The sequence below is a fragment of the Hoplias malabaricus genome, chromosome 2, assembly GCF_029633855.1.
Source record: "Hoplias malabaricus isolate fHopMal1 chromosome 2, fHopMal1.hap1, whole genome shotgun sequence".
Classification (NCBI taxonomy): Eukaryota; Metazoa; Chordata; class Actinopteri; order Characiformes; family Erythrinidae; genus Hoplias; species Hoplias malabaricus.
Window position 1 is genome coordinate 26,280,245 of NC_089801.1, and position 21,870 is coordinate 26,302,114.

The following is a 21,870-nucleotide window of genomic DNA, read 5'->3' on the forward strand; positions in this document are numbered from 1 at the left end:
ACACAGCAGTTGTCCTCCACATTCTGTGATCATTTCATGATGATGGAACTTAATAGAAATGTTATAAAAAATGTTTTTACATTAACGTCCATTGTAAGTTAAGCAGGTTTTTTCCTTCTTTTGTAAAATTACTATTTTGGGAGATGCATGCTTTGAACTGAACAGCGGTGATATGTCTGTGGCACATGCCCAGTGAAACTGCCAGCAGGATGTTCCCATATTTGTATTTAAGGTCACATGGCAGAGAGGGGCTAAGCATTTTTTCCTCTGAAAGGACAGGAGTATCTAATTACCATCTAAAAATGACAAACATTCTTTGAGATGTTCAAAATGATGTTTTTTAAACATATTTCCTAACAGTCAGAATTACGCCAATATGACAACCATTTAAATCTGAATCAGACATTATATTATTATATCAAACCATAAATGAATGTCTCGGTCCAATTGCTGGACAGAAGCTGAATGCCTTATTTATAACAACTTTTTAGAATATAATACAAATAAAGCCCACTCCTCTCTTTCTCAGCTTAATGTTCTTCTGCAAGAGATAATATTAAGCCTGCAGGATATCAGTATCTTATTAAATATTAAAATAAAAGTGAAAGTAGACACTAATACTCCAGGGGGTTGCCTTTTAAGGTTGTTTGCTTAGTGAAGCATGTTAGGCTCAGCTAAGGCTTTGATCCTCATTTAAATTTTTCACAAATTTTTCCATCTATAAAACGAAATGTGCAGAATATGGATGTGCAAATATGTCTTTCCAAGCTTTGTTCTGTTTATATTTTGGAGCACATAACATTGCTTGGTCATTGAACACTGAATTTACTTAAATCGGATATTCGCAAGAAAAATAAATGCATGATTACTGCCAAAAGTAGGTTGAAAAACAAGAATGTGTTGATGTTACATTTATTGATGTGGAATGTACAAGTGTTGCTCAAGTAAATGCAGGGCAGGGAACTGTGTTATTTCAATCAGGGGCCACGTATTCATTTAGTTTATGGAAGACTATGTAGTATTTTTGCCTTGAAATTTCAGCTTCAAATGGATTGTGATACTATTCCAACCTGTAAAAGCAAGAATAGTGCCTCTCTCTCTGCTTTCCATGGATGTTTCTTTTAAAATGAGACTGTACAACTCAAGAATCATGTGGCGTAGAACTCTCGTGAGAACTGTGTTGTAAACCTCTTCCTCTGGCGACGTCAAAATGAACAGAGGAGGCCAGTCGGGATATAATGCTGTTTATTGAGCGCTCTGGATGCAGAATGAAGTCTGATCTGGAATATGGTCTGGTCTCAGACTGATCTGAGGGTCTGTGAGAGGCACACATCTTTATACTCTGTTCTGCAACCTTACACATGGATTGATCATTATCTACTAGAAGAGAAACAGGATCTGAAAACAGGATGATCTGCTGTAGCACATCATGGAGCACTGTCGTTTAACAGACTATCAGATGAGGTAAGGTTAGGGAGCTTGTGACCCTCCAGACCAGGCCAAATGGTTTCAAATATTTAAATAAAGGAAAAAAAAACAATTTACAACAACTGTGTAACGCTTCAGGGCAAATATCTTAGATGTGTTTAGCTCCTTACAGGAAGAACCTAGCTCTGTATTCCATTATGGTAGAGGCTTAAATGAGTTTAAAAGTTAACAGAGGGAGCAAGGAGAAAGAGAGCGTGAAAGTGGCCATACATGAGTTAATATTGGACTGACTTAACTTAGTGAAGGGAGATGAGAGAGACATGACACCTTCTTGTTGGACTAGAGGGTAATAACATGTTGCACTTCCTTGATGCATTGCTGTTTTAGTTAGTGATAAGTTTTTTTCACAAAAGTGTTACAATCAGGTTTTTGAGAGTTACTGAGTACAGTTGAAAGTGTAAAAATTATCCAAAATATTTATCACCATATCATCAGTTTAGACAGCAGCTTGAAGTGAACCAACACACCTTTAAAAGTGAGAATAGAGGAAAGAACCATATTAACTGGGACTCATTTAAAAAGTATAAAAATTATACAAAAAATTGATTACTAAATCATGTTATCATTGCACTCTAGCCTTAATATAGAAACCATATTTCAGTAGCCCCCAGTTAAAATTGTTCACCCCTGTATTCTCAGCATAAAGGTGAGTTGGTTCAAAGTAACTTACTGTCTAAGCTTACTATACAGTGATAAATCACTTGGATCAATATTATACTTATAATTCACTTTAGCGTTAATATACACACATAAAAAAATGATGGTTCTACATGGAAATTCTTTATTAGGAAATAGTTCTATATATAAAACCCTGTACACTTGAAGAATCTTTTGCATGATTAAAAGGATTTTTGCATATGTGCTATAGATGGTTCTATATACACATTTTAGAAAAGGGTTCTCTGTTGTTACCAGCTTGACTTCGTAACAATAGAGGAACCAATAGAAGATCTCAATTGTTTTTTGTAACCGTACTGTTGGAATGGATGAGATATGATTTTAAATTAATATAGATATTGCAGAAGCCAAGTAACTGTTCCTCATGCATCAGGCACCATAATCGTTTAAAGGGTGAGTGTAGTAAAATGGGATTGCAGTTATTTGCACAGCTGGATCATTTAATATCTAACCACAACAGATATACAGATATCTGGCTTTGGAAATTGTTAAATAATCTAAAATGAGCAAATCATTCATTCATTCATTCATTCATTGTCTGTAACTGCTTATCCAATTCAGGGTCGCAGTGGGTCCAGAGCCTACCTGGAATCATTGGGCGACACATTGGGAACACACCCTGGAGGGGGCACCCGTCCTTCACAGGGCAACACACACACATTCACACATTCACTAATGAGCAAATCAGTCTCATATTAATCAAAACATGAGCATAATTTCTTATTTATAACTAAAGACTGTGTTATGATCACAGTTATGAACATTTTCAACTATTGTCTTATTATAATTTTTATATTATCTTTATATTAATCTTTCATATAGATATTGGTGTCGTAGTCACACAGCTCCAGGGACCTGGAGGTTGTGGGTTCAAGTCCCGCTCCGGGTGACTGTCTGTGAGGAATGGGTGTGGGTTTCCTCCGGGTGCTTCGGTTTCCTCACACGGTCCACTAACACACATTGGTAGGTGGACTGGCGACTCAAACGTGTCCATAGGTGTGTGTGTGTGTGTGTGTGCGTAAATGTGTGTGTGTGTGTGTGTGTTGCCCTGTGAAGGACTGGAGCTCTCTCCAGGATGTGTTCCTGCCTTACGCCCAGTGATTATCTATAGGCTCCAGACCCCCACAACCCTGAATTGGATAAGTGGTTACAGTGGTTGAATGAATGAATGAATGAATATAGATATTGGCAATCACCCTTTGGATAACAGTAAGGCAGACAAAAGGGCCTAAAAATACATCTAATGTCTTAAAAAAAATCTTAACTATTTTAAAATATCTTTTATATTTTTCATATATTAATATGATTTTAATACTTTTAAAAGCTTTAGCCTGATGTTAAGAGTCCAGTCTCATGTGGCAGACATATAAGAAAATTATTTTTCATTGTCACAGATATTTGAGTTTGAAATGTTCTTGAACTGTGATCCGCTGCTCATACTGTTAGTTTTTTCTTTTTTTTAAAAGTTTAAAAAAGAACCCATTGGTATTTGGTGAGGGTATGCAACACATAATTTACATAATGTACTTAACCAAAACACTTAATTTTGGTCTTCTCTGTTCACAGGACGTGATCACAGAAGGATTGTGGCTTCCTCAGGTTAGTTCTGGTAAATCCATTCTGTTTTATTTATTTATTTGTTTATTTTCTCTGTGTGTGCTATAGAAATGTATATACATTCATATAAATTAATTATATTGAAAGTGCCTGAAAAGAAATCACACAAAAAATAATAATGAATACATAAGAATGCAACAGCTTATATAAAGCAAAATACCAGTAAAATATTGGAAAGAAAAATATTTAAATTTATATAACAGTGAAATATAATCCACACTTAAGGAAACAGGCAGCCAGTGGACGATGCCAAAACTGGTGTAATATGGTCGTGTTTTCTAGACTTTTAATACTGTTGCTGCAGTTTTTTGAACAAATTGTACTTGGTTTTAATTCCAGGGAGTCCTATGGGTAATGCATTGTAGCAGTCAAGTCGAAAAAAGCAACAAAAACAGCAGCTTTTCTGCATTTAAACTGGTTGCAACTGTGATTTTAATATTGCCAGCATTTGCTACTTGCCACAGGTGAGTTTAAATACAAATTAAATAAGCATAATATGACTGAAATCCAGTTACTTTTTAAAGGTTTGAAAATGTGCCAATAATTATGTCCTGTTCATTTATGCAGATCAATGTGGAATGATATCAGATTGGAACATTTTCTTGGTTTTACCTAAAATTAATATTCTTAGCATACAATGTTTTGAAATGTGGATTAAAACAATCAATATCAAAACTTTTGTAATTGCTATAAATTTCTGAAAGAGTTGCTGGGGTGTCTATATTTTTGGCCATGACTTTATATATTCAGAGTGGAAAAAAATTGTACAGATATGAAATAAAATTTTCACCCTCTTAATCAGTAACACTGACACCTTGCTCTTGGTGTGATTAATATATAGGAAGCTGCTGTGCCCAATCATTTAGATTGTTACTTCTCCAAGTCCTAATTCAGTTGTACATACTCATTGATGACGGAGAGCAGAGATGACACAGAGAGATCAAATCTGTCCCCGTTTGCTACATTACATAATGCATGTCATAAACTTCTATATCAGCTTGTTCATGGTGCATGAATTTCTGAGAGATTCAGAAATTTAATTTTTAAAAATGATAAAAAAAAAATCTATATGGCAATAACAAGTTAGTAATGAAAAGAAAACTTCCTGGATTCTGACCACTGACATCTGTAACATATTCTTGGTTCTGTTGTGTTTTGTTTTGTTTCCTGCTTGTGTTCCTTTTGGCAAGTGATCTGCCTGCCCTGTGTTCCCTTTAGTCATGTGATCACCCTTCCCAAGTTTCTAGCCTGTGCCTGTGCTTCCTGGTTGTATATCATTTGTCAGTCCTCAGCCTATTCTTTGTGTTTCTGTCTCCATGTTTCTTTGTGTCTTCTCTAGCTTTGTGTGTTTAGCCATCTACATCCTTCTGTGTAGCCCTCTGTTCTAGTTCCAGTGTTGATTACTCTGTTTGTCTCTCTGTTTTTTACTCTGTCAATAAAATCTCTTGCACTTACCTCTATCCCTGCTCCTTGTTCCTTGATAGCCAAATTTGAGCACATTGTGTGCTAAGAATATTCATTTTTGGTCAAATTAAGCAAATAAACTGCCTATTGACAGGTTTGTCATTTAAAGATGCTGACAGGAAAGGTAAAAAACCTTATTACCCAGCATTTATTGGATGTCAGCTAGACAGAAGATCAGAAGTTCCATTGATCAACTTAAGGCCTAAAAGAGAACATATACAATTGTGGGAAAACGCAGCTCTTAGTTAACATTTTAATGTGGACTGGTATGTTTGAGGGAAAAAAACTATGTAAAAATGTTGGTTGTATGTGGTTGAAGTTTAACTTTTCTGTAAGTTCTTATTCACTGTTTGATTCATCACAGAAACTAATTTGTAACCCGAGCTGTTAAGATTTCTAGCACTTCTGCTTCTGGTAATGCAGTTAGTCGTCTCCCGAGTTTAGAGACATTACCACCTTAAGTGATCCGAAACTGCAAAAATCTGCTAGTATTACCCACCTATGGAGCAGAAATAGAGCAACACTTGTTTTGTTTTGTGCTTTTCAACATTTGGACTATTGTCTATTGTCTAAACATACTCCAGATGCCTCTGCCAGATTCTTTCTGAATATTTTAAAAAGTGTTTTTTGATTACAGTCTTGAACTATGCCTTTAATATCACTTCCATACATAAGTGGTAAAAGCAGTGTTCTGCATACTTTGTAATCATAAGATCAAAAAGAGTCATTTTTGTTCTCTCTCCCACCAAATGAAATTTGTCTAGAGCCACAAAGTATTTTTGAACTTTATATTTATATTTATATATTTGAACATATAACTTAAATGTTAATATAAACTATGCAGTATTTTGACAAACCCTTTTTTCTGAGATTACTTTAGGTTTTCAGGTAAAAAATGTGGAAGCAATGTATTCGTACCCTGAGCCCTCAATGTTGCTAAAGTTAGATTATAATAGTTTCACCATGCCTCATGTAAACATTTCAATTGTTCTCCAAAGCAGCCTTCAAGTTGTAAAATGGCTTAAATCTACACTTCATATAAATACTAGAGTACCAATAGTGTTTTAAGGGAAGAATATGTTTTTAATTCTTTTCCCTGCAGTCTCTGGACATCCAAAATAGAGTATCTGAGGATATGGAGGAGGAAAGTATTTTGAAGAAAAGAAAAAGTGATCACCAAGGCAACCAGGCCTCAGGGACTGGGCAGGAAATTGTGGAGAAGGTCAAAAAGCGTCGGGGTCGGCCTCCAGCTGAGAAGCTACCACCAAACCCCCCCAAACTCACCAAGCAAATGAACACCCTTGTTGACATGGTCATGAACTACAAAGACACGTAAGCATTCCAAAACATGCTGCAACAAATTTTGTTAAACTATATTATACTATTTAAATTAATTGTTCTTATGTCTTGGATAATGGATCTGTTGGTAGAGTACTTTTACTTTGTCTTCTTCATCAGTCAGCATTAAGCTTGTTAGCTTCATCCCATTTTTGATGATAAGTTTAACCATTTAATGAATCAACCACCAATCACCAGTGTCTTTTTATACATCAGTGATAATATGGTGTTTACTTTAATATGTGAAATGACTAAACTCATATTCTCAGGTCTGAACTTATTGTTGACATCTTCAGTAGATTCTGACACTTTCTCTACTAGACGAAAAAGAGGTTACATATTTCCATCTCTGTTACAATGATTATTAATAACTTTTTAGGTCTTTACAGCCTAATTAATAACACCATAATAAACAGATTTTTAAATCATTTATAAACCTATAATTGTAGTCTTATTTTAAAGTAGTACCGTTTTATATAATGCATTATTAAATAAGATTTAAATACACGCCTCATCCAATAGCCAATATCTAACACAACATTTGAACAGTTAGTATTCTCCTTCAGGTGCATTTAACTGTCTAGTGACATTTGGTCAGTGGCAAGTCCTAGTGGCTTGTTAGCACTGTAATGGGAGGAGTCCTATTCCTAGGTGGAATGGCAGGTGGATAATGAGTAAATTTGTGGAAAAAGTTGTGTTTTAAATGTATGTCATAAAATACTTTTAAAAACATACAGACAATGAGGTTCAACCAAAGGTTTAAATTTATGCATCATTTTTGGAGACATTCAGTTTCTAGGCTTAAGAGGATATAAAATTATGAATAAGATTTTTTTTTGTCCAATTACTGTGTTCTCTAATGTATTAATTTCTGGCAGGATGGGCCGACAGATCAGCAAAGGGTTTGTTCAGCTGCCTTCTAGGAAGGAGGTACCGGAATACTATGAGCTCATTCGCAAACCTGTGGACTTCAGAAGAATTAGGGTAAACTAATATTTGTTCTTTCATTTATTGTGTTAAACTGATTCCTTTAATCTACATTTGTCACTCTACTCTTTGGAAAAAAAAAGACATACGCTTATCAATCAGTAACGTAATTGTGTTTTCATGAGGAACGTCAGGATTAGCAAGATATGTGGATCCAGAAATATAATCAAGAAAATAAACCTAAGAAGGAAAAAACTAGAAACAAATGATCTACACATCTAAAGGGAAGTACTAGAAATAGGAACACAATAGACCTAAAACAAAAATCAACTCCAAATAAACAAAGAATAAGCACAATTCTTAAAAACACACAAGATAAAGAGAAAGACAACAGGAAATCTTAATTCGTACAGAAACAAAGAAGAAAGATGGAACCAAGAGATTGGTAAAGCAAACTTAAATCTAGACAGATAAACAAGATAGAAACATCAAAGAAAAAAGTGCACACCACAAGAACAACACAAGACAACCTGAAAAACATATAGTTGTTGAGATCAGAACCTAAGGCTTATAAACCTTAATAGACACATGTGTGAGTCACATGATAGGAAGGGGTGTGGCTAGGACAAGGACACCATGGTGAATCATATGATAGGAAGGGGCATGGCTAGGAAAACACTGACATGAGAGAAGTACCAAAGAAAATTAAGCAGACAGATCCTGAAAACAGCACATGGGCTGACGTAGGAAGTAGTTCGAAGAAGTAGGGCAAAAACCTGACAATGATTCTGTTACTATATGACACCAATTGAATTGTTGTATTTTTTTTAACCTGTATTTGAAAGTACAGAATTTTTTAATTTGTACATAATATTTCTTGAATTTCCGGTGCATTTCTGTTATTTTTGCCTTTAAAAACACCTGAAAATTTCCTAAAATTGCTTTTATTTGTGTAGGAAAGGGTGCGGAATCACAAGTACAGGTGCATTGCAGACTTGGAGAAAGACATAATACAGATGTGCCACAATGCTCAGACGTACAACCTGGAGGGATCTCAGGTGTGCCTCAAACACCTGTTCTTGGACCACTTTGATTTATTGTGTTTACCATAAAAATTGTATCTAAAAATGAATTTCCCTAATGTTTTTGACAAGTATAAACAATTAAAACTAGGTTAATTAATGACAACTAACCAAATGTAATTTAATGTAATATGACAGTATGATTGAAATATATAGGAATGTTATTATAGTTAAGTAATATTTTACACTAGCAATTGCAAACGATAGTTAATATATTAGCATATTGTACATTAGCATACACTTTCTCCTCAGATAATTCATTTATAGTTTAAAATCTTATATTCTAAAACATTTATTTAAACCCCATTTCCAAAAATGTGCAAAGTGTAAATAAAAATAGAATCCATTTATTTGTTTATGTGGCCTTAAAGCAAGATTGCAATACATACCTTTTAATGATTTAACATCTAGGCTTTTAAAGGGACATAACATAAATGGAAATAGAACTGTAGCAACAAAAAGAGTTTATTTTTATTGTTGATGTTATTATTTGTTAAGCTGTTGTATTTTATACATAATCTATATTCACAATTCTAACATTAAAATCATGAAAGGAAAAAATAACAAGGGAGTAAAGCTTCAGAGAGGGTCATGACAAAACAACAATCAATCCCTCCTAACTACCTGACCAAAAATAAAAGAAAAAGAAATTATAATCAACTCAACCCTAGCTCCCTCAGCTAGGAGAAAATAAAAAAAGGAAAGATAAGAATATTTTAAAAAGCCATCAGCACCCACCTCTACAAGTCCTGTAACAGCAACATGACCACACACATAATATTTAACAAGAGGACTTACTGACAGTTGAAATCAGGAATGTAAACACACAACAAAGAAACAAAACTAATACTATGACAAAATATGTATCGTAAGAACTACAAGGGCTATAATCTGTTACGCATACGAGAAAGAGTTGGTTACACACTTTTATATAGTCAGAGGGCATCAGCCAGTCACAAGCCATCTTCATACAGAAATAACAGGCAGAAGAGGATACTTCCAATCAGTAGATGACTAAATGCATCATACTTCAGGAAGCCCAGATCAGCTGTCAGGAACACATAAGCAAGACACAGACAACAAAACCAATACCAATATAAATAGGGAAAGAAGCATACAACAAAAAGTGTCAAACACAAGGAAAACCAAACAAAAGGATGTAACATATGCTAATGATTTAAACCCTATATTTAATTCAAAACAGTACAAAGACAACCTTTCACGTGTTGAAACCCAGAAATTGTATTGTCTGAACATTTTTATTGGGATGCCAGCCACATGTTACCAAAAAAAAAAAAGTTGTTTAAAAAAAGCTGGTTAATTGGCAACAGGGCAGTGACAGGATTGGTGGATTGGTCTTAAAATAAAGAGCAGAGGGGCTATGTCTTTCGGAAGTATAGGTTGGTAGGGGTTCACCATTCTGTAAAAGACTTTGCATGGGCATTTACAGAACAGAATATAGTGAAAAGATTAAGAAATTCCAGACAAATTTCTTCCCGTGTTTTGCAGTCATGTGATTTTATTTATTTTATAATTTTATTTATTTATTATTTGGCGTAGGCATCATATTGGAGACCAATTGTCTGGTTTCAGGGTGCATTACTAATGTAAACATTTGAGGAACACAGATAAAATCCATACTGCAGCTAAGCAGAGACAGAATCCCACATGTGTCCCTACACCCTATTTTATGTGTTGGTCATAAAATAACAATGTCTGTAGCCATGTAATGTGTTGTATGTGGAAATTAATTTTAGTGAGCCACAAGTTTCACATTCCCTGTCAAATAAGCATCAAATTACTCTCTGGTTACGGTATTATTACCTACAATGTGAATTAGGTAGACCTTACTTGAGGACATGGCCCAAACTACTCTACTGACTGGCACAGACAAACGTGACATGGTAAAAATACTTATTTCTTTCATTTCAACTTCTAAATGAAGACTAACAATGTTGACAGAAACAATAAAACTATTTAAATATTACGATTTTTATTAGAGTTGTATGTCTGAGTAATGAGTAGGTCCCTCATATGGCAACTACTCTACATTGTGACGTGAGCTGCAAAGCAGTATTGGCTGGCTGTGCTCTTTAGGCCCTCAGGTGGCACTGCATTAAAAAAAGAACAAGATGCTGTCATGGAAATCACTACATGAGCTCAGAAACCACTGTCTGTGAACAAAGTTCATTGCTATGGACACAAATGCAAGTTGAAACCTATCGTGCAAAGAAGAAAACATTATAAACATGATTCAGAAAAGCCGCTGCCTCCTCTGAGCCTAAGCATATTTAAGATGGACTGCGATGAAGTTGAAAAAGTGTCCTGTGGTCTGACAAATCAAAATTTGAATTAATTAATTAATTATCTGTAACCGCTTATCCAATTCAGGGTCGCAGTGGGTCCAGAGCCTACCTGGAATCATTGGGCGCAAGGTGGGAATACACCCTGGAGGGGGCACCAGTCCCTCACAGGGCAACACACACACTTTTGAGTCGCTAATCCACCTACCAACATGTGTTTTGGACTGTGGGAGGAAACCGGAGCCCCCGGAGGAAGCCCACACGGACACGGGGAGAACACACCAACTCCTCACAGACAGTCACCCGGAGCAGGAATCGAACCCACAATCTCCAGGTCCCTGGAGCTGTGTGACTGCGACACTACCTGCTGCGCCACCGTGCCACCCAAAATTTGAAATTTATTTTGGAAATCTTGGATGCTGCACACTCTGGGCTAAAGAAGAGAGGGACCATCCAGTTTGCTATAAGCACACAGTTCAAAAGCTAGCACCCATGATGGTATGCTGGTGCATTAGTACACATGACATGGGTAATTTGCACGTCTGTGAAGGCAGCCTTAATATTGAACAATATACAGATTTTGGAGCAACATGCTGCTATCTAGACCTTGTATATTTCAGGGAAGGCCCTGATTGCTTTAGTAGTGTCAATCGTGTGAACAATAAGGTGGAAGCATATGCTGAGATAAACAAAATAGTTTAATTGACACAAAAGTTAAACAGAAACTAACACATAGTGGTGGTCTCCAGGCAGGTATTAAGCCTAGTCCTGGACTATATCCCATCTTTCAATAGAAAATCATAGTTCAAAATGCTGTGTATTCCTGGAATAGGCTTAATCCCTGTCTAGATAACCACCCCATGCAACTGTATGACTATAACATAAGAACACACAATGAACTGCAACACAATGAAACAAATACAGACAAAACAAAACAGAATGGGGTAAGCCCTACCATCACCCCACCACTAACAAAGGCCCCACTGGGGCATAAAAACAGGAAGCAGGAAGGGGCAATGTCAGAACCAAAACATAACCCTTGAAAACAACAAAAACAAAATAAACAAAACTGACAAGAAATACAAAAACCCCAGGTACAAGAACATCATCCACCCATACATGAAACAGTCCAGAGCCTAACAGGGGTACCATAGAGGATAGTACTGTGGGACCTGGACTGAAGGCACGGTTCATCCCGCACCTCATTGAAGGCATGCCTTTTCGTCCACTCCGAAGTACGTGGTTCTCCAACAGTCCTCTGTTGGATGTGCGGTGGGAGATGGTCCTGTCTGGTGAAGGGGTCTGCTGAAGCATCCATGAGACCTAGTGAACTCTGTGTTATCCAGAACCTTGGACCATTGCTCATTTGCTAGAGCAGAATGGCTTGTGGGAGCTGAGAGGAGACACTGGTCCATAGAACATGAAGGGACCCTCCTAGGCTTTTTTACTTTCTCTAGCTCATATTGGAACCATTTTTAGGAACCAGAGCAGGAGTGCTAAAACTCCTGCTCTGATCACAAAGTAGAATCTCTAGCATCTTGCCTCCTTCAGGTCCTAGCACTGGGCCTTCTCCTACAGTAGTGATACAAACCCCAGACGAGGAAAGGGACTCTGGGAAGAATCCTGTGTGACACAGTCCAGGGAGAGCTGAGAGCCCCTTATTCTATCCCAAACAACATTATCCTCATACACGCCGCTACAATACATGACGTTCAGCTTGCACCCCAGTATAGCCCAAAGAGATTGAAACTTTTTCTGTGTCTGTTGGCCGGTGTCCCTCTCCTCAAGGGTCTGGGAGTCTAGACTGACTCTTGCGGCTTCCTTGAAGTGGCAGTTCATTTTGTCATGCAAAGACTTGTGTGAACAATCAGGCATATAAGTGAGATAAGTGCAATAGTTTAATTGACACAAAAGTAAAAAAGAAGTTAACACATATAGCTTTACAAATATAACATAAGAAAACACAGTCAAACCGCAAAACACAATGAAACAGAGACCTTAAAGGAATACTACATAATAATTGACTTTTTTATCTCCTGGGCTCCCCCTACTTGTTGCTGAGTGCAGTCTACATTTACACTACTGTTGTGAAATCAAGACACACACAAACAGAGTAAACTAACAAAATGAATGAGCATAACATAATGACAAAGGTTTACATGTGCTGAAATACTGCTAGTGTTTCCTATCTATTTAGAAGAATATGTTTGCTAAATGTTGGAATGTTGAGTCTGGGAAATGTGTGTAATTGAATTAAATGATGCTGAATACATGAGAAAAACTATATATCTCTGATAATATACACTGGATCTTGTTATTTTTATTGGATCTTGTTATTATACAAGTTACAAGTGTAACTTTGGTGGTATTCTAGCCTTTACAACCACAGAACAACCAACAGAAAATGCTTATTATCTGAATCGATGTCCAGCTCTAAAAAGTGTGCTAATCCAGCTAAAGTTAGCAGGTGCTACCACTGGACCTCATTCATCGGTAACACATCAGGAAAGTAAAACATGTTATTACTTACTAGTCCTACAAGAAGAAAGTCTTGTGTCCTCAGCTCATTCTACTGAGTAAAATAAGTCGCTTGTATGCCTGCTCTCTCTATTTGTCCTTCTTGTTTCCTCAGACAACTCTGTCCCGCCGCAGCCTCTGTCATAATATCCGTACATGGAAGATCTGAGCTACCTTCTTCTTGTAGTGAGCCAAACACGCATGAGATATATACCGTAAAGTGTTACACAGTTCTCACTAGAGTTCTTTGCCTGGTGATTCTGAAGTTGCATAGTCTAGTTTTTAAGGATGCCACCCTAGAGAGCAGAAAAAGAGATGCTATTCTTACAGGTCGGTGGAGCATTACAATACTTTTAAAATTGTAATTTTAAGGTAAAAATACTACATAGTGTTCCTTTAAAAAGGGAACATAAATTGCATCACTTGTGAGTTTGGCCATAATAAAATAGAGATACTAAACTACTCCTGAGCCATTTGAAAACATGAATTGAAGAGTAATACCATGCAGCTCAAATCATATATCCAGCAAAAATGGGAAAATATTTAACTTACAAAACTACAGAAACTGCTCTCCTCTGTTCAGAAACATTTTCAGAGTGTTGTTAATATAGATAATGCAACACAGTGGTAAACATGCTCCTGTCCCAACATTTTGGTAACATGTTGCTGGCAATAAATAAACAAATAAATAAAATAAAAATTAAACATCTGAACATATGCTATGTTGCCTTTATACTATTTTCAATTAAATATAGACTTTAAATGATTTGCACATCATCACAGAGATGTTTTTTTTTTTTTTTTTTTTACATTTTTACATTCACAGCATCCCAACTGTTTTGTAAATGGGGTTTGTACAAAAGTTATTGTAATAATTAATAGTATGATTTTGATGAAAACCCTTCTACTGTGTTTGTAGGATAATTGGTATACAATTATTAATTTTGCTCAGTAATTCTAATTTGTAACTTTCCTCTCAGATCTTTGAGGATTCGATTGTCCTGAAGTCAGTCTTTGAGAGTGCAAGACAGAGGATAGCAGAAATCCACCAAGAGGACAGTGATGCTGGTGGCGGCAGTGAAGCAGACTGTGCTGATCATTTAAATCGGGAATGTAAGACAAAATTCTCATTAAAACATTTAAAGTTGTAAAATATGTTTTGAAATAAATCCTTTAATTGCCTTCAGTGTTATCTCAAAAATATTGGCACACCCTAGTAAACATGAGCTAATGGATTTTAAAAACAGCGTTTATTGCTTATTTTAATTATCTTGATTTCAACATATTAACGAAGTCTTATCCTGAACTAAATAATATTCTCAAATATATGTATGCTGTAAGTGTAAGCTAAAGAAAGTCTTATTAATTAAATATAAGTGCATTTCCATTCATATTTTTTTATTTAGGTGTTCACCTGAGTAATTAAGATTGCATATGTACATGTAGGGCAAATACTTTAGTCTTGCATCATTATGACAAGATAAGTGAATACAGAAGTCATTTGTGACTAAATGTTTGTGTGCACTTATCAGGAAATGGCTACAAGAAAATATATAAACAGTTGAAAATGCCCATTTCCACTATCAGGGATATTCTTAGGATGTTTAAATCATCTACAACAAAGAGGAAATATGTCTGTGAGACAATTGCTTGCCCTTTTTTGTTTTAGTTGTAGCATTCTACTTACAAATGTATGTGATAGATTCAATTAATTGAACAATATGTAGCATTTTTACCTTAGAAAAAATGCTACTTTGCAGCTTTAAAAAGATTGTGATGCTCCTCTGACTTGTGTGGTTGTAATGGCTAGAGTACCACCAAACTGTTACACTATATGCTTGTAATAACACGCTCCAATGTATTTTATCAAAGATATTTAGCTTTTATTATGTAGTCACCATCATTTAATTAAACAAACATGAGGCTCAACATTCAAACCTTTATCAAACACCACAGTCTAAATAGATTTGAAATGCTAGCAGTATTTTGGCATATGTGAACATATGTTATGTTCATTCATTTTGTTAGGTTATTCTGTGTGTGTGTGCGAATGTGTGTTGCTGTGTGTGTGTGTGTGTGGGGGGGGGGGGGGGGCACTGTATGAGTGTGTTTATCACTAGAAGATCCAAGAGCCGGTCATAACCAATGTGAACATGCCTAGGCTCAGAGGTTCTGTTTGTGTGTGTGTGAGAGAGAGAGAGAGAGAGAGAGAGAGAGAGAGAGAGAGAGAGAGAGAGAGAGAGAGAGATGGGCATATGTTTGTGTGATTGAGAAAGAGACTTGATTCATGTGATGTACACGTCAGTTACACTCAGCAACACGTAGGGGAGCCCAGGAGGCAAACTTGCAAATATGATTCCATGCCTTAAACTGTATATCAAATATTCTAGTAGTTATATCAACATCTTTTATTGTCAGCTGTTTCACTGTTTCAATTACATTTCCTCTGACTCATTTTTTTTCTAAAAATGCTGTTTCTTGCCTTTTACCTCCCTGTGAGATGTGCTGCTTACATAGTAAACATCTAATGTGATATTTCTGATGCATGTAAAGAAGACTTCAACAACCTTTGGTTATGCCAGATTTGGTGCCTGAGTGAGTACAAGGCAGATAGAATAGAACAGATAGAGCCAAAGGTTTGCCTTTCTGTGTGAGAGCATGCACTGGTTGTGACATATTTTTGAAGTTGTATATGAAACGCCAGTAATAAGAGCAGAGGCCTTCAGCAGAGTTTTCAGGGATAGGCCAGTCCCTGACTTTCTATATGTTTTTGGGGTCTAGCTAGGAAGACCTGTTGAGAAACAATATGCAAGAGGAATGTGATATGCTGCTTTGCAAAACTACACTTTGAAGGTTCCATTTCAAATTTGCAGCTCTCAGACTCCCATAAGTGCTCTATGTGCTTTGTAAAGCTTTTACTATATACAAATATATTGTCTAACTGTACAAGGCATGTCTCCCAAGACAGTCCCTGTAAAGCTAACTGCATAAGGTGCTGAAAAGTGTGAGGAGCATTTACTACTTAACTCTTACATTTGTTGTGAAGTGTGCTAACCATGTTTCCTTATTGTTGCTGGAGAATTTGTATTAATTTAATGCTTGACTAAATTTGTCCTGCCAAAATTGGTTGGGTTGAGGGGTATAGTGGTAATACCATATACTACTGTATTTAAAAATGTGCACAGAATCTTAAAATGAGGGTGGTATTTCAAAATTACTACACGTGGTGTGTCAAATTTCTGTTCTGTGTCTGACTCTAATGGGTGCTGTGGGAGCTCACCAACTACTGATGTCAGTCTGAAAACAAGTAGGGGAACAACACAGTTGTGAGTTTAGCATTAGGTTGGGCTAAAAGAGAGCGGAATGAAGCTGAAAAAAGGCAAAATACTCAGAAGACTCTTCACTTTGTGCTCACAGGTATAAAGCTTTATTTTCTAATTATATGTGTTTTGAGCCTTAGTTTGCTGTAAAACCATCTGCTGTGGAGTGCTAAAGCACAGGTGCATATTAGCTGAACAGCTTTGCTTCTAAACAATGTAGAGCCTGTCTTATTTCACTTAGTTTTTAACTTTTCTGTTGAAAGCACCAGTCGCTAAAATGTGCTCTCTCAGAAACTATTTTTTATTGTCAACATGTGTGTCAGTGAGTTGCATTAGAGACAGGTGTTTTTAGACGCAGAAATATTTTAACACATTACTAGGACACCCGTACACCTTGCATTGCTTGCTAAAATGAATACAGCTTTAAAGATATTAAAGCAGAAAGAACCCTATATGCGAACATTAATTTCAGATATGACTCTGTGCCTTCCTCCCACAAAATACTGCCCTAGTAGACAGCATTTCGAGCACAGCCTACAACTCCACTACATTTCAAAGTAAAATACCTTACTTTTTACTCCACTACATTATGAAAATCTGCCATTCCTTTCACATTATTTGTGCATTAAACAATAACATGTCTGTACAGAACTACCTGCTCAGCACAGTTCTTCGTGCTGCATCTCTGAGCGAGACACAGGAGCACCGCTGCTAGGAGACAGACAAACACGGTCAGAGATTTACCCTTTTTAATACAGATCCTGTGCTGCTGTACATCTATATATAACATTTCTGTTGTGAGATCTCCAATCTGTTGGTAATACTGTCATGACACAAGAGCCACTGAGCCATTTATGGCTTTGCCAAGCTGACCAAGCCTGCTTTAGAGTGAGGTTAGGACTGACCCCTCAATTAACATATACAGATATAAATAAATGTAGAAATTTGGAAATAAGTAAATGTAGAAATACATAAATACATTTATGAATAAATGAATTCATAAATAAATAAAAATAAACGAACAATTATCCGCTCATCTGCTTTCTCACCCATGTGAACTTGAGTGACATCCCATTCTTAATCCATAGGGTTTAATATGTCTGCCCATTCTTTGCAGCTATAACAGTTTCAACTCTTCTGGGAAGGCTTAGGTTTAGGAGTGTGTTTTGGGGAATTTTTGACCATTCTTCCAGAAGCACATTTATGAGGTCAGACACTGATTGTGGACCAGAAGTCCTGGCTGGCAGTCTCCACTCTAATTCATCCCAAAGGTGTTCTATCGGTTTGCGGTGCAGGCCAGTCAAGTGCTTCCACACTAAACTAATTCATCCTTTTTTTATGCACCTTGCATGACCTACCTTCCAGTCATGTTGGAACAGGAAGTGGCCAACACTGAACTGTTCCCACAAAGTCAGGAGCATGAAATTGTCCAAAATCTCTTGGTATGTTGAGAGTTCCTTTCAATGGAACAAAGGCCCAAGCCCACTTGGCACAATGCAGTCAGACAAGTACGGTTCTCTTGGCAACCACCAAACCCAGATTCATCTATCGGATTGCCAGATGGATAAGCATGATTTGTCACTCCAGAGAACATGTCTTCACTGCTCTAGAATCCAATGGCATTGTGCTTTACACCACAGCATCCAACTTGGATGTTGCTGCTCAGCCATGGAAACCCATTCCATGAAGCTCTCTGCACACTGTTCTTGAGCTAATCTGAAGGCTACATGAAAGTCGTAGGTCAGTAGTGATTGACATTGTAGAAATTTGGCAACCTCTGTGCACTATGTGCCTCAGCATCTGCTGATCCCGCTCTGTCATTTTAAGTGGCGTACTTTGTGGCTGAGTTGCAGTGGTTCCCAATCATTTCCAATTTGTTATAATACCACTGACAGTTCACTGTGTAATATTTAGTAGCAAAGAAATGTCACAACTGGACTTGTTGCACAGGTGGCATCCTATCACAGTACCACGCTGGAATTCACTGAGCTCCTGAGAGCGACCCATTCTTTCACAAATGTTCGTAGAAGCAGTCTGCATGCTTGGTTTAATACACTTGTGGCCATGAAGGTGAACGAAACACTTGAAATCAATGATTTGTATGCGTGAGTGTATATGTTGGGCAATATAGTGTACTGTGTGTTTGTGTTGTGTGTTATATTTAAGCCAAAAGACAATTTCCTAATTCTTTTTTAACTTTTCAGAATGCTCTCTAACCAATGAATATTTTATCTTGTTTTATTTCAGTAAAGTCAGAAGCTACACACACAAAGTTTGACAAAAACAGAGAGAGAAGTAAGAATGCTCCTGGTAATTCCAACACTAATGTGAAGGATCTTTACAGTGATGAGGAAAGCGCTGAAGACAGAGAGGACAATACAGGTCTTGAGGATGGCTGAATCTCATCTTCTGTGCATTAAGACTCATGTTACTAAATCATTCTATTATTGGAAACTTCGTTTCTGGAAAAGTTGGGATTATTTATTTATTTATTTATTTTAATGAAAACAAGACTCTGTGATGTGTTCATTTCCTTGAACTTTTATTTTACTGACAAACTTCAAAGAAAAAGTTTTCTGATTTTTTCAGTGAACAAGTTGATTACATGTTGTAAATATAAACACACTTGAATTTGATGCTTGCTGTATACACAAAAAGTTGTTACAGGGGCATGTTTACCATTGTGTGATGTTACCTCCCTCTTTAATTACATTTAATTATACTTGATATGTTTGGAGTATGACAATACAAAGTGCTAATATTTTGTAAGCAGAATTTCTTTACATTCATACATTGTATAAGGCTTCAGCTGCTTAACAGCCCATGGCCGCCATTGTACATGCAGTTTTCCTCTTCATTGAGTGCCATAGGAAACATCTGGACTTCAGACAATCCTGTGTGGAGGTATGTACAGTCATATCAGAATATTAAGTAATATTAATATTAATATTCTTCAATGGTCAGTACCCATACAGGACCACATGACCAACAAGGAGGGGTGTCTACTAGAGTGGGCAGCACATGGACACTGTGTAAAAACTCAAGCAGCACTGCTGTGTCTAATATATATATATATATATATATATATATATATATACATATATATATATATATATATATATAATACCATGCGGTGTGAGCAACCCAGGTGGACATGAGGAGAAAACTCCAATCTCCTCACAGACAGTTACCCGGAGCAGGGCTCGAACACACAATATATATATAATCTTTTCACAAAATTACATATAGTAGCTGGTGAAAGATCTAATTTGCATTAATTATTGGACTTTTTCTCACACAATGTTTTGTCAGAAAATGTGAGAGAACTGTCACACATGGCCTGGCTGTTCCCTTTATTGTTTTTATTCACCTACTTATGGTGGACTGCTTGAAATCAGTGTATTATTATAATCTTTTAATCAGCTTTTAAGTGTGTTGCAGTATCAAATTCTAAAAGAGTTTAATTTTTACTAAATCGTGTAGTTTTTATCAATGGAAATCTTTTCCTTGTAATGAGTTAAATAATGATTCACGACAATGAACAAATCACAGATTCTTTATTGTTGCATTTTACATAATAATAATGATAATAATAATAATAACCTTTTTTGAAAACAAATGGTTGTATATTACTTTATATATATCCATTATTAGTTCAGAAAACACAGATTTCACAAACTGGTTGCTGTATACCTCTTTTTAGTGGACTTGGAGCAAATGCATCCAGAAGCTATTACTGGTACAGTTGAAATGCAAAAATATCCTTTAATGCAGAAATGAAAGTTCTTTTATTTATTTATTTATTTATTTATTTATTTAGCACTTGTGTGTTACATGAACGGTTACTGGGGAAATTCCATAAAAGCCCACTCTAGCTGAGAATATTTCACACTGTAGCAATCAAAAGTAATTTGACTTTAAGCAACTAACTCATACAATTTTTGAAAAATGTTTTCCCATTAGCTGACTTGTGTAACAATTTATGTTTTCCATAAATCACCTGAGAAAATTTATTGAGTTTTATCATGTTAAATTTTAACAAATGCACCTTCAAAAGGCATGCACTCTTTTATTGCACATGTTTCTACTTCTGTCAGTTCTTTTGTGCCTGTAATAGCCTGTCAAATTCCCATGTGTTTCTTGTCCTCTACTCCGAGGTTGTGGTCATCTTTGAGAACAAAACAGAAAATGAAATCAAATAGCACCTAATATTTATTCAGTTGGTGTGCTGACTATATGAATAATGAGCTCTATCTGGTCTTGGAGCACTATTTACTGCTGAATAGAATTTGTCTTCAAAGAGAGGCATCCAGTTTGAGTGACAGTAGTGGTAAAAGCTTTATAGATTGATTTGGAAATAAAGTTTTTAAGGTTTGTGTATGAAATGAAAGTGAAGAGGTTTGATTCAGATGATCATAATTGATAATAAATATTTTTTAATAAATACATCAGAGTTACTGTGCCTCAGAATGATTCTTTGTGTGTGTGTGTGTGTGTTGCAGATAGGCTATTAGCACTCTTCAGCCTTTGAAGCTAAATCAATTACTACCTACTCAATAAACAATCCCATATGAGCCCGTCAAAAGCACCTGTGGCAAGAAAAATATTCCTCAAAGCTTGACAGAATGTGGACAAAACCATGCATGGCTTTATAATAATAATAATAATAATAATAATACATTTTATTTATAAAATGTTTTTCTAGAACACAAAGCACTGATGTTGTTAAGACACAGAAGCAGTAACATAAATAAAAGATTCACAGCAATACAAAGAGCAAAATAAAACAACACGAAAGTATATAGAGGCCAGTGACCAGCACTGAGCCACAGGGATAAAATGGGTCCCAAGATTGACAGTCATTGTAAATAATTGCAGCAGTGCCAGAAAACTGTCCCACTACAGAACAGCAGTGGCCGACACTGGCCACCAGCAGCAACAATGACTGCGGGACACCAACCACGGGCAACGGCAGCAGTCTTCCCTGAGCTACATTACCAGTCAATAGTGGCAGCTGCCAGAGTGCAGTGATGAAGACGGGCTCCCATGGTCAGCAGGCCTAGTAGTCAGCAGCAGCAGAGGAGGAAAAACTGTATCCTCACAGCCATAAATTAAACAAAACGACTGAACAATAAA

The 21,870-nt window shown here is 36.4% G+C and overlaps 1 protein-coding gene across 3 annotated transcripts in view; it reads left to right on the plus strand.

Moving 5' to 3' along the window:
* Positions 1–19,721, plus strand: part of LOC136687254 (probable global transcription activator SNF2L2) — a 21,436-nt gene extending 1,715 nt beyond the window's left edge. The window contains exons 2-8 of one of the 3 annotated variants that reach the window (XR_010800430.1): positions 3,733–3,765; positions 6,350–6,579; positions 7,464–7,569; positions 8,469–8,570; positions 14,395–14,527; positions 17,384–17,465; positions 18,982–19,105. Coding sequence is in view for 2 of the 3 variants with exons in the window: in XM_066661585.1 (XP_066517682.1) it covers positions 3,733–3,765; positions 6,350–6,579; positions 7,464–7,569; positions 8,469–8,570; positions 14,395–14,527; positions 18,982–19,133 (756 nt within the window). In the remaining variant the exon portion in view is untranslated. Of the gene's footprint in view, positions 1–3,732; positions 3,766–4,213; positions 4,248–6,349; positions 6,580–7,463; positions 7,570–8,468; positions 8,571–14,394; positions 14,528–17,383; positions 17,466–18,981 lie in introns of those variants that run through there. The other 2 variants (XM_066661585.1, XM_066661586.1) reach the window with 2 other exon arrangements.
* Positions 19,722–21,870: the final 2,149 nt, after the last annotated feature.